General features: G+C 43.8%; 1 protein-coding gene across 7 annotated transcripts in view; it reads right to left on the reverse strand.

Annotated features, from left to right (window-relative positions):
- LOC124036675 (zinc finger RNA-binding protein-like) overlaps positions 1–14800 on the reverse strand; it is a 42622-nt gene that overhangs the window by 25118 nt on the left and 2704 nt on the right. For 5 of the 7 annotated variants that reach the window (XR_006838943.1, XM_046351522.1, XM_046351521.1 and 2 more), the window contains exon 3: positions 511–802. Coding sequence is in view for 6 of the 7 variants with exons in the window: in XM_046351522.1 (XP_046207478.1) it covers positions 511–802 (292 nt within the window). In the remaining variant the exon portion in view is untranslated. The remainder of the gene's footprint in view (positions 1–510; positions 803–14800) is intronic. The other 2 variants (XM_046351520.1, XM_046351524.1) reach the window with 1 other exon arrangement.

Consider the following 14800-nt stretch of genomic DNA (forward strand, 5'->3'; position numbering starts at 1 on the left):
TATTCGAACAAATTATCCCCGATCTAATATCACAGCAGCATCTGCATAGTAGACCTAATTGAAGACATTGCAAGGAGTTTTGATCACAGCTGACAGTTTAAACCCCCCCACCCACCCCCAAAATCGTTCAGCTGTTCTGTGATTAAAAACCAAACAGCTTCTGGGCACAGACTTTAAATGAATATCTGAGGTCCAACACCTTCAAAAATCAGTCTGGAGAAGAAGAAAATGTAATAATTAAGTTAAAAACCAAGGTGACACTTCAAAATAAGTATTGAAATGGGGAGCCTTGGCAACGCTTCTGAAAAAGAAAAAGGAACTTAAAGGAGAAAGCTAGTTGCAATTTCTTCAGCCGTTTCCTTGTTTGTTATTACCCAGGGTACATTTACCCAGGGTACATTTACCCAGGGTACATTTACCCAGGGTACATTCAAGAACGCTTTAGCCTAAAAATTCATGAACACTCAAAACATTGTGTTGAATTAAAAACAGAGTTGGGCAGCTAGTTACCTGGTAACCCACCTGGTAGTTCTGGGAGGTGACCGGGGGAGGCGGGGGTGGGACGTCCGGCTGGCGTTGTGCGTAGCCGTAGTCTGCGGTGGCGTGCGCCGGCTGGTACCCGCCGTAGGCTGCGGCGGTGGCTGCGGCTGCCACGGCAACTGGGGCGGGCCTGGCTACAGCAACCGAGGCAGCGGTGGGAGCGTAGGCTGCTGCCACGGTGTGGGCAGCCACCGGTGCCTGGTGTACTGTGTAGCTGGCCACGGTGGTAGGGTGGGTGTAGGCCACCGCGCCCGGCTGCTGACTGGAGAAAAAGGAGGGCAGTATTAACAGCTGCGTGCCAATAGGCCAGAGTTCTGATTGCAGGTCGTCTGCGGTCCATAAAGCTAAACGGACAATCAGAGACTCACTGTGAGCTTCTTTTTCCACTTCATAAATGAAAAACTCCTTTTACATTTTTAGTTTCAATTCGCTGTGTCAGAAAAGTCTGTTTAACCCTTCTCCCGCTAGAATGAACGATACGCATCTTCTAGTGATCTATTGATAGGACAGGCACCTGTCAGTCAAAGCCAGCGATGACATGGGGAAAAAGAGCTGGTTTGTCAGTCTGCCCCGCCTCCTCGGTACCAGTGTTATTTGTTGTACGCCGTGGTTGCCCGCAGTCAAATGTATTTACAGAGCATTATGCTTCATCATAGTCTCCGGTGAGGGAATTTACATGTCTCATGTAAATGTAAGTGGTAATGAGTTGAAATCCACATTGTTTTTGTGGCTCATTGGTCTTTTGCATGATTCATAGGCCTATACAGCCACCGAGTTGGGCACCAAGGCTATTTTACTGTGCTTTGATGAGTGAACAGCGAGTGTGGACTAGGTTTATATATAAACAGGTGTGGAACTGAAGTCTATCCATCACAGAGGTCTGTTCAAAGCCCATGTTTTACACCTGCTTCATTCTCCAACCCGTCCGTTTATTACGACTGACGTCGTATAAAAGTGGGGGTGCATAATCTGTGTGGGTGTTGGGGTGGGGGTCCTCCCCCTGAAAATTTGTGCATTTTTAAAACCATTTTTCCTGCAATTCTATATGGTTTCTCAACAGGAAATCCATATTAACAGAACCCCTTCGTTTTTTTTGCCTCAATGTAAATAGGATCGACAAACTTCCTTCAAAGTCCCACCCACAGTGATTGACGGACAGGTCTGAAACCCTACCAACTGATAGTTTCAATGACACATTGGTTTCTTTACTCTGAAGTGTCCAGAGCAGCAGAGACAATGAAATGTATACATTTGAAGATCATCATTGTGGCAATTCATACACACAAATAGTATGTGGACACCGCTTCAAAATGTGTAGGTTCGGCCATTTCAGCCACACAAGTTTGCTAACAGGTGTATAAAAACACAAGCTCACAGTCATGCAATCTCCATAGACAAACATTGGCAGTAGAATGGCCTTAAGAGCTCACCATCATAGAATGCCACCTTTCCAACAAATCAGTTCGTCAAATGTCTGTCCTGCTAGAGCTGCCCCAGTCAACTGTGCCATTATTGTGAAGTGGAAATGTCTAGGAGCAACAACGGCTCAGCTGTGAAGTGGTAGGCCACACAAGCTCAAAAGAACAGGATGAACAGCCGAATGCTGATGCACAAAGTCTGTCCTCGGTTGCAAACTGCCTCTGGAAGCAACGTCAGCACAAGAACTGTTCGTCGGGAGCTTCATGAAATGGTTTTCCATGGCCGAGCAGCCGCACACAAACCTAAGATCACCATGCTCAAAGCCAAGCGCCGGCTGGAGTGGTGTAAAGCTTGCCGCCATTCCGGAGCTGCGGAAACGAATTATCTGGAGTGATGAATCACGCTTCACCATCTGGCAGTCCAACGGACAGATCTGGGTCTGGCGGATACGAGGATAACGCTATCTGCCCTAATGCATACTGCTGTCGTGTCTTTGGCTATGCCGGATTAAGTGATATGACATGCTATTCTATAAAATAATTTCTCCGTAATTAATATCACCTGACTGATCATGTAAATGTAATTAGAGAGTCGGGTACGACAAAATAATATTTATAGAGCTGTTATCTTCCGAAATAAACTCTTAAAGACCTAGTAATATTTTACATCAATATCAATCGTCATCTTAATTCAGTCTCATCTGAAAGTTGTAAAATTCTTGGTTATCTGCACGAACCCTGGCTAACAATTTGAATCAGCAATACAAAAATTGGGTTTAATTATTTTATTTACGAAATAGTCAAATTAAATCATAACTTGATTACAAAATTACGTCATAAAGGAAAAGGTCCCTAGCGGGCGGAACAGATATGACAGCTGGTTACACAAAGGAAAAGGTCTGGTTTGGAGTGAAAGAGCGGGAAGACTGAGGGACACAGGGAGAAGCTGTGCTATCGTAAATACAGTATCTTATGCATTCTAAATTACCGCCCATTTGGAAAAGGAAAATGCAATAAATATTTACTCTGAGCTGCGCTTCAGTAGGTTGGTGGTAGATGGAAGACAGTGTTGCCAAACCGAGTCCTTTGCATAATGTCTCTGGTGGTCAATTGGATACGTTGTAGTAACATCGTTGGGTGATAGATGGGATACTCTGTCTGTTCCTTCCAAACCCTCGTTTGCATCTGCTGTTGCTAACTCAACGGCTAGGAGCTATCACTTCTGTAGTGAATAAGAGTTCAAAGTCCATACCATTCGCAACCAAAGCTCACGCTGATGTGAGCTTTGTTCTGTAGTCATTATCTGAACCATTCTGACATAGGACCGTCATCCTACATCCTCGGAACAGGAAGTTATATTGTCAAGGGCTTATATAGGAAGGGAGAGGAGGGCGTGTTTGAAAAGTTTTATAGCCCACGTCCCTTCACAGGGGCGGGCCACTGATTGAGCAGAGCCCTGCCTTATGAAAACCTAAATCTCACATTTTAGAAGCTAAAAATCACATTTCATCCAATCACAAATAATTTCATAGTCAAACATTTAAATTGAACAACAATTCCATGTGAATCCGATAACTCTGATGTGTAGACTTTCCACTGTAGAGTTTATGTAATTTGATCATTGATGAGAATGTCTCAGATGACAACCGAACTGACATCATATTCATTAAGTATCACCGCACATGTTCCATTGGTCGGAATGCCAGAATATACACTGCTCAAAAAAATTCAAGGGAACACTAAAATAACACATCCTAGATCTGAATTAATGGAATATTCTTATTAAATACTTTTCTTTACATAGTTGAATGTGCTTACAACAAAATCACACAAATTATCAATGGAAATCAAATTTATCAACCCATGGAGGTCTGGATTTGGAGTCGCACAAAATTAAAGTGGAAAACCACACTACAGGCTGATCCAACTGATGTAATTTCCTTAAAACAAGTCAAAATGAGGCTAAGTAGTGTGTGTGTGGCCTCCACGTGCCTGTATGACCTCCCTACAACGCCTGGGTTTAACGGATGTGAAACAGCTAGCTCGTTAGCGGTGGTGCGAGCTAAATAGCGTTTCAAATTGGTGATGTCACTTGCTCTGAGACCTTGAAGTAGTAGTTCCCCTTGCTCTGCAAGGGCCGTGGCTTTTGTGGAGCGATGGGTAACGATGCTTCGTGGGTGACTGTTGTTGATGTGTGCAGAGGGTCCCTGGTTCTCGCCCGGGTATGGGCGAGGGGACGGTCTAAAATTACTGTTACATGGGCATGCTCCTGATGAGGTGGCGGATGGTCTCCTGAGAGATCTCCTCCCAGACCTGGACTAAAGCATCCGCCAACTCCTGGACAGTCTGTGGCGTTGGTGGATGGAGCGAGACATGATGTCCCAGATGTGCTCAATTGGATTCAGGTCTGGGGAAGGCCAGTCCATAGCATCAACGCCTTCCTTTTGCAGGAACTGCTGACACTCCAGCCACATGAGGTCTAGCATTGTCTTGCATTAGGAGGAACCCAGGGCCAACTGCACCAGCATATGGTCTCACAAGCGGTCTGAGGATCTCATCTCGGTACCTAATGGCAGTCAGGCTACGCCTGGCGAGCACATGGAGGGCTGTGCGGTCCCCCAAAGAAATGCCACCCCACACCATGACTGACCCACCACCAAACCGGTCATGCTGGAAGAGGTTGCAGGCAGCAGAACATTCTCCACGGAGTCTCCAGACTGTCACATGTGCTCAGTGTGAACCTGCTTTCATCTGTGAAGAGCACAGGGCGCCAGTGGCAAATTTTCCAATCTTGGTGTTCTCTGGCAAATGCCAAACGTCCTGCACGGTGTTGGGCTGTAAGCACAACCCCCACGTGTGGACGTCGGGCCCTCATACCACCCTCATGGAGTCTGTTTCTGATTATTTGAGCAGACACATGCACATTTGTGGCCTGCTGGAGGTCATTTTGCAGGGCTCTGGCAGTGCTCCTCCTGCTCCTCCTTGCACAAAGGCGGAGGTAGCGGTCCTGCTGCTAGGTTGTTGCCCTCCTACGGCCTCCTCCACGTCTCCTGATGTACTGGCCTGTCTCCTGGTAGCACCTACATGCTCTGGACACTACGCTGACAGACACAGCAAACCTTGCCACAGCTCGCATTGATGTTCCATCCTGGATGAGCTGCACTACCTGAGCCACATTGTGTGGGTTGTAGACTCAGTCTCATGCTTCCACTAGAGTGAAAGCACCGACAGCATTCAAAAGTAACCAAAACATCAGCCAGGAAGCATAGGAACTGAGAAGTGTTCTGTGGTCACCACCTGCAGAACCACTCCTTTATTGGGGGAGTCTTTCTAATTGCCTACAATTTCCACCTGTTGTCTATTCCATTTGCACAACAGCATGTGGAATTTATTGTCAATCAGTGTTGCTTCCTAAGTGGACAGTTTGATTTCACAGAAGTGTGATTGACTTGAGAGTTACATTGTGTTGTGTAAGTGTTCCCTAATTGCCTGTGTTTATATGGTCAGATTTTAATTTAAAGCCTTTAAGACATAACTCAATACGAAGTGGTAAAACATTCAAGTCTCAAACAATTAAATACATTCGAAAAGCTCTCAGAACCGGTCACATTTTCCAGTTATGTAAAATATATAAATAAAAAACTCATTAAAAAGTTTCCCCATCAATCTACACACAATACCCCATAATGACATCACAATACCCCATAATGATAAAGGAAGTTTGTAAAAACGTTTTCAAAAATAACTGAAGTATGACATTTACATGAGTGGGCGAGGGGACGGTCTAAAGTTACTGTTACATGGGCATGCTCCTGATGAGGTGGCGGATGGTCTCCTGAGGGATGCCCTTTACGCAGTACTTTGTTTAAGCACCTTTGGCAGCGATTACAGCCTCAAGTGTTTTTTGGGTATGTGCCTTTTACTGAGGGGTGGCTTCCGTCTGGCCACTCTACCATAAAGGCCCGATTGGTGGAGTGCTGCAGAGATGGTTGTCCTTCTGGAAGGTTCTCCCATCTCCACAGAAGAACTCTGGAGCTCTTTCAGAGTGACCATCACCTCCCTGACCAAGGCCATTCTCCCTCCCCTATTTGCTCAGCTTGGCCGGGCGGCCAGCTCTCGGAAGAGTCTTGGTGGCTCCAAACTGCTAAGAATGATGGACGTCACTGTGTTCTTGGGGATCTTCAATGCGGCCGACATTTGTTGGTACCCTTCTCCAGATCTGTGCCTCAACAGAGTCCTGTCTCAGAGCTCAAGGGACAATTCCTTTGACCTCATGGGTTGGTTTTCGCTCTGACATGCACTGTCAACTGTGGGACCTTTACAGGCGTGTGCCTTTCAAAACCATGTTCAATCAATTGAAGTTACCCCCAGGTGGACTCGAGTCAAGTTGTAGAAAGTTCAATGGAAACAAAATGCACCCGAATCTCAGAGCAAGGGGTCTGAATACTTATGTAAATACATGATTTATTTTTAAATACCTTTGCAAAAATTTCTAAAAACCTGTTTTTGCTTTTTCATTATGGGGTATATTGTGTAGATTGATGAGAAAACTATTCAAATCAATTTTAGAATAAGGTTGTAACATAAAATGCAGAAAGAGTGAAGGGTTCTGAATGCACTATTTACTGCCTTCAGCTCATTGCAAAGTGGTGTGATGCACTGAAGCCTACCTACCATTGCCTGTGCACTTTAATGGCCAATGGGAACCCGCGCTTCAATTGAACAATGAAAATAGTTCATTAAACCATCTAAAACCGTTAACACACAATTGCATTTAGAATTGTTGCGCAATGATTGGGCTTATAAAAAGCATAACTGTCAGAGGGCCGGGGCCACTGTCAGAGGGCCGGGGCCACTGTCAGAGGGGCGGGGCCACTGTCAGAGGGGCGGGGCCACTGTCAGAGAGGCTGGGGCGCCGCTGAGATTCAGTTCATAGTAGTTTATCAAAGCCTAACAAAAATCCACACAGCAATTTAATTCCACTATATTATACAAAAGTAACCTATTGACCGATAAGCATGACTGGTCAAATGCATGTCTATTGACTGGTATTTCCATCAATGAATTAAACAGCATTCTCTTGGACCCAGTTGGACACCCCCCCCCCAGACAAGACTAGCAGACAACAGTTTTAAAAATATTTAAATATCATCCAAACGTCGGCTATTCCAGTTTTAACGGAAACCCTGGCCGAGGCGATAACCAAAACTACCTACCAACACTACCTACCAACACAACGTCTCAATACTTAGAGTCATTTATATTGTAGAGTCGTGGCTTCTCTACTCCATAACACAATTCAAAAATCTGAGATGTAAAGTCAAGTATTAAATCATTTCTCTGTGGATTTCAGACTGGACTCAAAGGTAGTGATGGCAGGACGTCGTGTTTATTAAGAGTGGAACCATTTCAAAAGGAATCTTTGACAACACCGAGTCGGCAGGAACTGGTCATCGTGTGACTTGCAGAGGAGACGTCACTACATCAAAATGAGGAAACAGGTGTTGGACGTATTAGACAGAGAGGCAATATTCAGGAAAATCATTTGACGTTTGCTCTGATGACCAGCAGACCAAGAGGTCGGTTGGGTCAGGAAAAGCTTCCGAAAAAAGGCTCTGCGTGCAGAGAGATACACGCGAGAGCTTGTGGGTGGAGTCTGAGCAGCGGACACCATTTGGTAACATGATACCTCGCCGGTCCACGCATTTCTAGACTCCCAAATAACATTTTATTTATGACAATTTGTTAAAAAAATAAATATATATATATATATATAAATATAAATAATAAATAAAATAAATAAAATAAATATATATATATATATATATATTTTTTTTTTAAAGATTATATTTCACTAACAGTAACAATCAAATGCTTACAGGTACTTACAGGGGGGGCAGTGATCTGTTTTCCCATTTGATATAGGCAGATAGGAAACGTTAAAAACATTAAACATTACCACTAAGCTCATTTGAAAGAATTGCATATGTAAATACTAGCTAGGCCTACATGTATATCCAACCTAAACTTTCATTACATTGCCTTGTTCTTGTGCCGGGCCTGCCGGTCGCCGGGCCTGCCGGTCGCCGGGCCTGCCGGTCGCCGGGCCTGCCGGTCGCCGGGCCTGCCTGCCTGCCGGTCGCCGGGCCTGCCTGCCGGTCGCCGGGCCTGCCTGCCGGTCGCCGGGCCTGCCTGCCGGTCGCCGGGCCTGCCTGCCGGTCGCCGGGCCTGCCTGCCGGTCGCCGGGCCTGCCTGCCGGTCGCCTTTAAGCTTCCCAGATCTTCCCCATGCGAAATAAGATTCATAAAAAATAACTGGCCCTGGCAAATATTCCCGTAGCCTACAACATTATTCCAGTTTGATATGATGCTTCAATGTATTCACTCCCATAGGATTACGTTCTATTTTAATCTGATGTCACAGAGAGAAGGATCACGGCCACCAGCTGCGTTTACGGTGCATCAGTAGTTCGCTATTACTTCAGAAATACCCCGTTTGGTGGATTCTTATAAGACTACAATGTTAAGTTTATTGTTTGAACAATTGCTGAGATGATATATTTGGTTATCAAGGCAGTGTACGCTACCTTGATGCACAGCCTATAGATCAAGGAACCAAGCGACAACCACAGAGATCCTATTTAAATTATTCCTGGAGAAGCTATGTCATAAACACTCAACATTCCGGAATGGGAGCCATCTTGGTCAGGGAGATATCCAAAAGCCATCTAAAATGGGAATGAATGGCAGTAGAGACGTACAGTGGGGCAAAAAAAGTATTTAGTCAGCCACCAATTGTGCAAGTTCTCTTACTTAAAAAGATCAGGCCCCCCCCCCCCCCCCCCCAGGGCTGTGCAAGGAATGACACGGTGTCTCAAATTTCAGGTAGCACAAAAAGTACGTTGAATGCCGGAGTGTATGACAAAGAGCCGTCCGTTTTGTGATGTAAAAAAACTGCATTGTACTAGAGGGTGCAACAGGTTGTGAACCACAGTTCAGGACATATTGGGGTTTTGGGTGTCACGGTTCGGTATAGCAGGAAAACTAAATGCCAACAGCTGCTGTGGTTAATTTAAGAAAAAATAAATATTAAATATTTTAATATATTAAGTGTTGGTTTTCCTGATAATCATCATGAGTCAATGTCTGATGATCGTACCATCAGGAATAACTCATTTTATTAAATTTAAAAAACAAGGTTATTGAAACAATAAAATACATTGCAATATGGGTGTGAAATCAATGTTAAGCATGGCTCGGACTTTCACAAGGTGCTGAAACAACCCATTATTCTCGACCACCGAGAATAGACGCATATCTGCGCCCATTATCAAATTGTAATTTCTTTGGCCCCCGGTAAGAATCAGCTACAAAAGGGCTGCTTGAATGCAGAGGGGAGACGGATGTTGGCGTTAATGTGTCAACATGTTGTTTGAGGAGTTGACAGATGCATCGTTGACTTACTCTATCCGTCGCCGTTGTAATCTACTGGGAAGCCAAAATGTTCCCAAACTGGACATTTAAACGATGAGAATCCTCCTTGTTTATCCACCCCACCATCATACAGGGGTGGCAGGGTAGCCTAGTGGTTAGAGTGACACAGGGGCCAAGTGGATGGTCTCATGCAGGGAATGAGAACCAGGAATTAAGCACCACAGCCAGACCCCCCCCCTTATATACAGTGCATTCAGAAAGTATTCAGACCTTGCCCACATTTTGTTACATCACAGCCTTATTCTAAAATGGATTAAATCAAACAATTTATCTACACCCGATACCCCATAATGACGAAGTGAAAACAGGGAACCACAAGGTGGTTTCAGCACCTTGTGAAAGTCTGCTCGTGTAAATCTGAGCTTTTAATTTAAAAAAAAAACATCTGGATATTCTGTTTTAACTAGAGCCTATGTGTACGTTGTAATCTAAATGTACATCTTAATTGGTGCATTTCAAACTGTCATTTCTTTATGTGAGGTGCAGCTGGGAACCAGTTCTGTATTTATTTACCTTTTATTTAACCAAGCAAGTCAGTTAAGAACAAATTCTTATTTTCAATGACGGCCTAGGAACAGTGGGGTGAACTGCCTGTTCAGGGGCAGAACGACAGATTTGTACCTTGTCAGCTCTGGGATTTGAACTTGCAACCTTTCGTTTACAAGCCCAACAGTTTCACTCCTCTTCGCTGATTGGCAGGGTGATCCACCCAAAAGTGTAATAATAGACAGATTATTGTACGCGTCTCCATCTGAAATTACAGATTTTAAAAAAGGTAGGATTAAAAATAAAAAGGAAAAATCTCATCCATTTGGGAATCATTCAACCTTTTAAGATGAACGGAAACAGAACACCAGGGGGACAAAATTCAGGGCATTAAGGCGGATCTAACCCCAATTCAGGGCATTAAAGCGGATCTGCACCCAATTCAGGGCATTAAAGCGGATCTAACCCCAATTCAGGGCATTAAAGCGGATCTAACCCCAATTCAGGGCATTAAAGCGGATCTAAACCCAATTCAAGGCATTAAAGCGGATCTAAACCCAATTCAAGGCATTAAAGCGGATCTAAACCCAATTCAAGGCGGCCATATAACAGCGAGATGTTTACAGTTTACTTTTAGAGGAAAATATGACAAGTACCTAGCTTAGTGGGTGACAGCAAGATGCTTAGTGGGTGACAGCAAGATAGCGAAATCGCTTAGTTACGGCAAACACATTGTGTCAAATAGATCTTTTCAGCTGTCACGCTAGGTAAACATGTCACGCTAGGTAAACATCTCACGCTAGGTAAACATCTCAAGATAGGTAAACATCTCACGCTAGGTAAACATCTCACGCTAGGTAAACATCTCACGCTAGGTAAACATTTCAGCTAGGTAAACATCTCACGCTAGGTAAACATCTCACGCTAGGTAAACATCTCACGCTAGGTAAACATCTCACGCTAGGTAAACATCTCACGCTAGGTAAACATCTCACGCTAGGTAAACATCTCACGCTAGGTAAACATCTCACGCTAGGTAAACATCTCACGCTAGGTAAACATCTCACGCTAGGTAAACATCTCACGCTAGGTAAACATCTCACGCTAGGTAAACAGCATGCAAAGAAGTTGACCGTCAGCTGAATAACTTGCCGTCAGATTTGATAAGTTAAAATCATATGGCAACTCCACAAAAAAAAAAAAAAAAAAAAAAGAGGCTATTCTCATTGAATGAAATGTCTAAAACAGAATACAAACCCCAGAAACATAAATCATGAAAATGGTCAATTTGGTGAAAGTCTGTTCTCTCAGTGGGTAAAATACTAAATGTTATCCATGATTTAACGTCTAAGTGGGCCGCATGTAAGAATCAGTCAATTGTGTAGGAACATAATCATAACTATATAATTCGGGTCCCTGGAGAATTACTCACATTTCATAGCACTTTTAAAACAATGACCTGCACTCCAGGGTGGCTATAAAAATACATTATAAACCAATAAAACGGTATGGCCATATACACACACACAGAACACTTTATATCAGGATACATACATACATACATACATACATACATATCTGAGGTAAACTGGGGGTGTGCATCTTTCAAAATCTACACTTAAAACAAAACAATTTCAATGATTTTTACTGAGTTAATTCAAATAAGGAAATTAAACCAATTCAGACCCAATATATGGATTTCACATGACTGAATATAGACCTGCTTCGGTTGGTCACAGATTCCTTAATAACAAGTTAGGGGGTGTGGATCAGAAAACCAGTCAGTATCTGGTGTGACCACCATTTGCGTCATGCAGCGAGACACATCTCCTTCACAGAGCGGATCAGGCTGTTGATTGTGGAATGTTTTTCCCACTCCTCTTCATTGGCAAGACCCTGAGAAGGATGACGAGCACGCAGATTAGCTTCCCCGAGACAGTTTGTGCAGAAATTCTTCAGTTGTGCAAACCCAGTGTCATTAGCTGTACGGGTGGCTGGTCTCAGACAATCCAGCAAGTGTAGAAGTCAGATGTTGAAGTCCTGGGCTGCCGTGGTCTGCGGTTGTGGCCAGTTGGACATACTGCCAAATTATCTCAAAAACGATGTTGGCGGTAGCTTATGGTAGAGAAACTGCTGCCGTACATTGCTGCAGTGAGCCAAATGTCAAAAATCCCTCAACTTGAAACATCTGGAGTTGTGTGACAAAACAGCACTTTAAAACTGGCCTTTAAAATTGTCCCCATCACAAGGTGCACCTGTGTAATGATCCTGCCGTTTAATCAGCTTCTTGATATGCCACACCTGTCAGGTGGACGGATTATCTTGGCGAAGGAGAAACGCTCACTAAAAAAGGGATGTAAAACAAATTTGTGCACAATTTAAGAGAAATACACCCGTGTGCAGGAACATTTCTGGTATTTTTACATTTCAGCTCCTCAAACATGGGACCCACCACATGTATATTTTTATTCAGATATTCTCAGGCGCCGAGACTATACGTTTTAGTTTGAAACAACTCTGGTTTGATTAGAGGAACAAATCAATGCACTGACATGTTTTTTTAAATTTTATTTCACCTTTATTTAACCAGGTAGGCACCAACATGCTGCATACACACATCCATTTTCCATTCTAAATTAATACCTGCTGCGGATGGATCTGTCCATCCCCAACTGAACCATAAGGGAGACTAGGCATCTACCACTATCAAATTTGTCCACCCACTTTGGTTATGAAATCACCCACTAATTAACATTTACATTTAAGTCATTTAGCAGACGCTCTTATCCAGAGAATTAACATGTCCTTTTTGCACTAGTAATACACACTCCACAAATGTTTTGTTAAAAAAACTATAGTTTCGGCAAGTCGGTTAAGACATCTACTTTGTGCATGACAGAAGTAATTTTTCCAACAATTGTTTACAGACAGATTATTTCACTGCATCATAATTCCAGTGGGTCAGAAGTTTACATACACTAAGTTGACTGTGCCTTTAAACGGCTTGGAAAATTCCAGAAGATGATGTCACGGCTTTAGAAGCTTCTGATAGGCTAATTGACATCATTTGAGTCAATTGGGGGTGTACCTGTGGATGTATTTCAAGGCCTACCTTCAAACTCAGTGCCTCTTTGCTTGACATCATGGGAAAATCAAAAGAACTCAGCCAAGACTTCAGAAAGAAATTGTAGACCTCCACAAGTCTGGTTAGTCCTTGGGAACAATTTCCAAACACCTGAAGGTAACACTTTCATCTGTACAAACAATAGTACGCAAATAAACACCATGGGACCACACAGCCATCATACCGCTCAGGAAGGAGACACGTTCTGTCTCCTAGAGATGAACGTACTTTGGTGTGAAAAGTGCAAATCAATCCCAGAACAGCAGCAAAGGACCTTGTGACGATGCTGGAGGAAACCGGTACAAAAGTATCTATATCCACAGTAAAACGAGTCCTGTATCGACATAACCTGAAAGGCCGCTAGCAAGGAAGAAGCCACTGCTCCAAAACCACCATAAAAAAGCCAGACTACGGTTTGTAACTGCACATGGGGACAAAGATCATACTTTTGGAAAAACATCCTCTGGTCTGATGAAACAAAAATAGAACTGTTTGGCCATAATGACCATCGTTATGTTTGGAGAAAAAAGGGGGAGGCTTGCAAGCCGAAGAACATCATCCCGACCGTGAAGCACGGGGGTGGCAGCATCATGTTGTGGTGGTGTTTTGCTACAGGAGGGACTGGTGCACTTTACGAAATAGATGGCATCATGAGGGAGGAAAATGATGAGGATATATTGAAGTAACATCCCAAGACATCAGACAGGAAGTTAAAGCTTGGTCGCAAATGAGTCTTCCAAATGGACAATGACCCCAAGCCTGCTTCCAAAGTTGTGGCAAAATGGCTTAAGGACAACAAAGTCAAGGTATTGGAGTGGCCAACAAAGCCCGGACCTCAATCCTATAGAAAATGTGTGAGCAGAACTGAAAAAGAATGTGCGAGCAAGGAAGCCTACAAACCTAACTCAGTTACACCAGCTCTGTCAGGAGCTTATGGAAGGCTACCTGAAACATTTGACCCAAGTTAAACAGTTTAAGGCAATGCTACCAAATACTAATTGAGTGTAAGCTTCTGACCCACTGGGAATGTGATGAAAGAATTAAAAGCTGAAATAATTCTCTACTATTATTCTGACATTTCACATTCTTAAAATAAAGTGGTGATCCTAACTGACCTAAGAAATATATATTTTTTTTACCAGGATCAAATGTCAGGAATTGTGAACTGAGTTTAAATGTATTTGGCTAAGGTGTATGTAAACTTCAACTGTGTTGTGGGAAGCTTGTGGATGGCGATTGCATCATCCCATCTGGACAAGAGGATTACCTACGTAAGAATGCTGTTCATTGACTATGCACACACACACACACTGCCCTAACCCATCTGGACAAGAGGAATACCTATGCGAGAATGCTGTTCAGTGACTACAGCTCAGCATTCAACACCATAGTACCCCCCAAGCTCATCAAGCTCGAGGACCTGGGTCTGAACCGGGCTCTGTGCAACTGGATCCTGGACGCCCCCAGGTGGTAAAGGTAGGAAACATCTCCACTTTGCTGATCCTCAACACTGGGGCCCCACAAGGGTGTGCTCAGCCCCCTCCTGTACTCCCTGTTCACCCATGACTGCGTGGACACCACACCAACTCCATCAAGACACAACAGTAGTGGGCATGATTACCAACAAGACAGCCTACAGGGAGGAGGTGAGGCACTCAAAGTGTGGTGTCAGGAAAACAACCTCCCACTCAACGTCAACAAAACAGATGATCGTGGAGGGAGCACCCCCCTATCCCCGG

The sequence above is a fragment of the Oncorhynchus gorbuscha genome, linkage group LG05, assembly GCF_021184085.1.
Source record: "Oncorhynchus gorbuscha isolate QuinsamMale2020 ecotype Even-year linkage group LG05, OgorEven_v1.0, whole genome shotgun sequence".
Taxonomy (NCBI): Eukaryota; Metazoa; Chordata; class Actinopteri; order Salmoniformes; family Salmonidae; genus Oncorhynchus; species Oncorhynchus gorbuscha.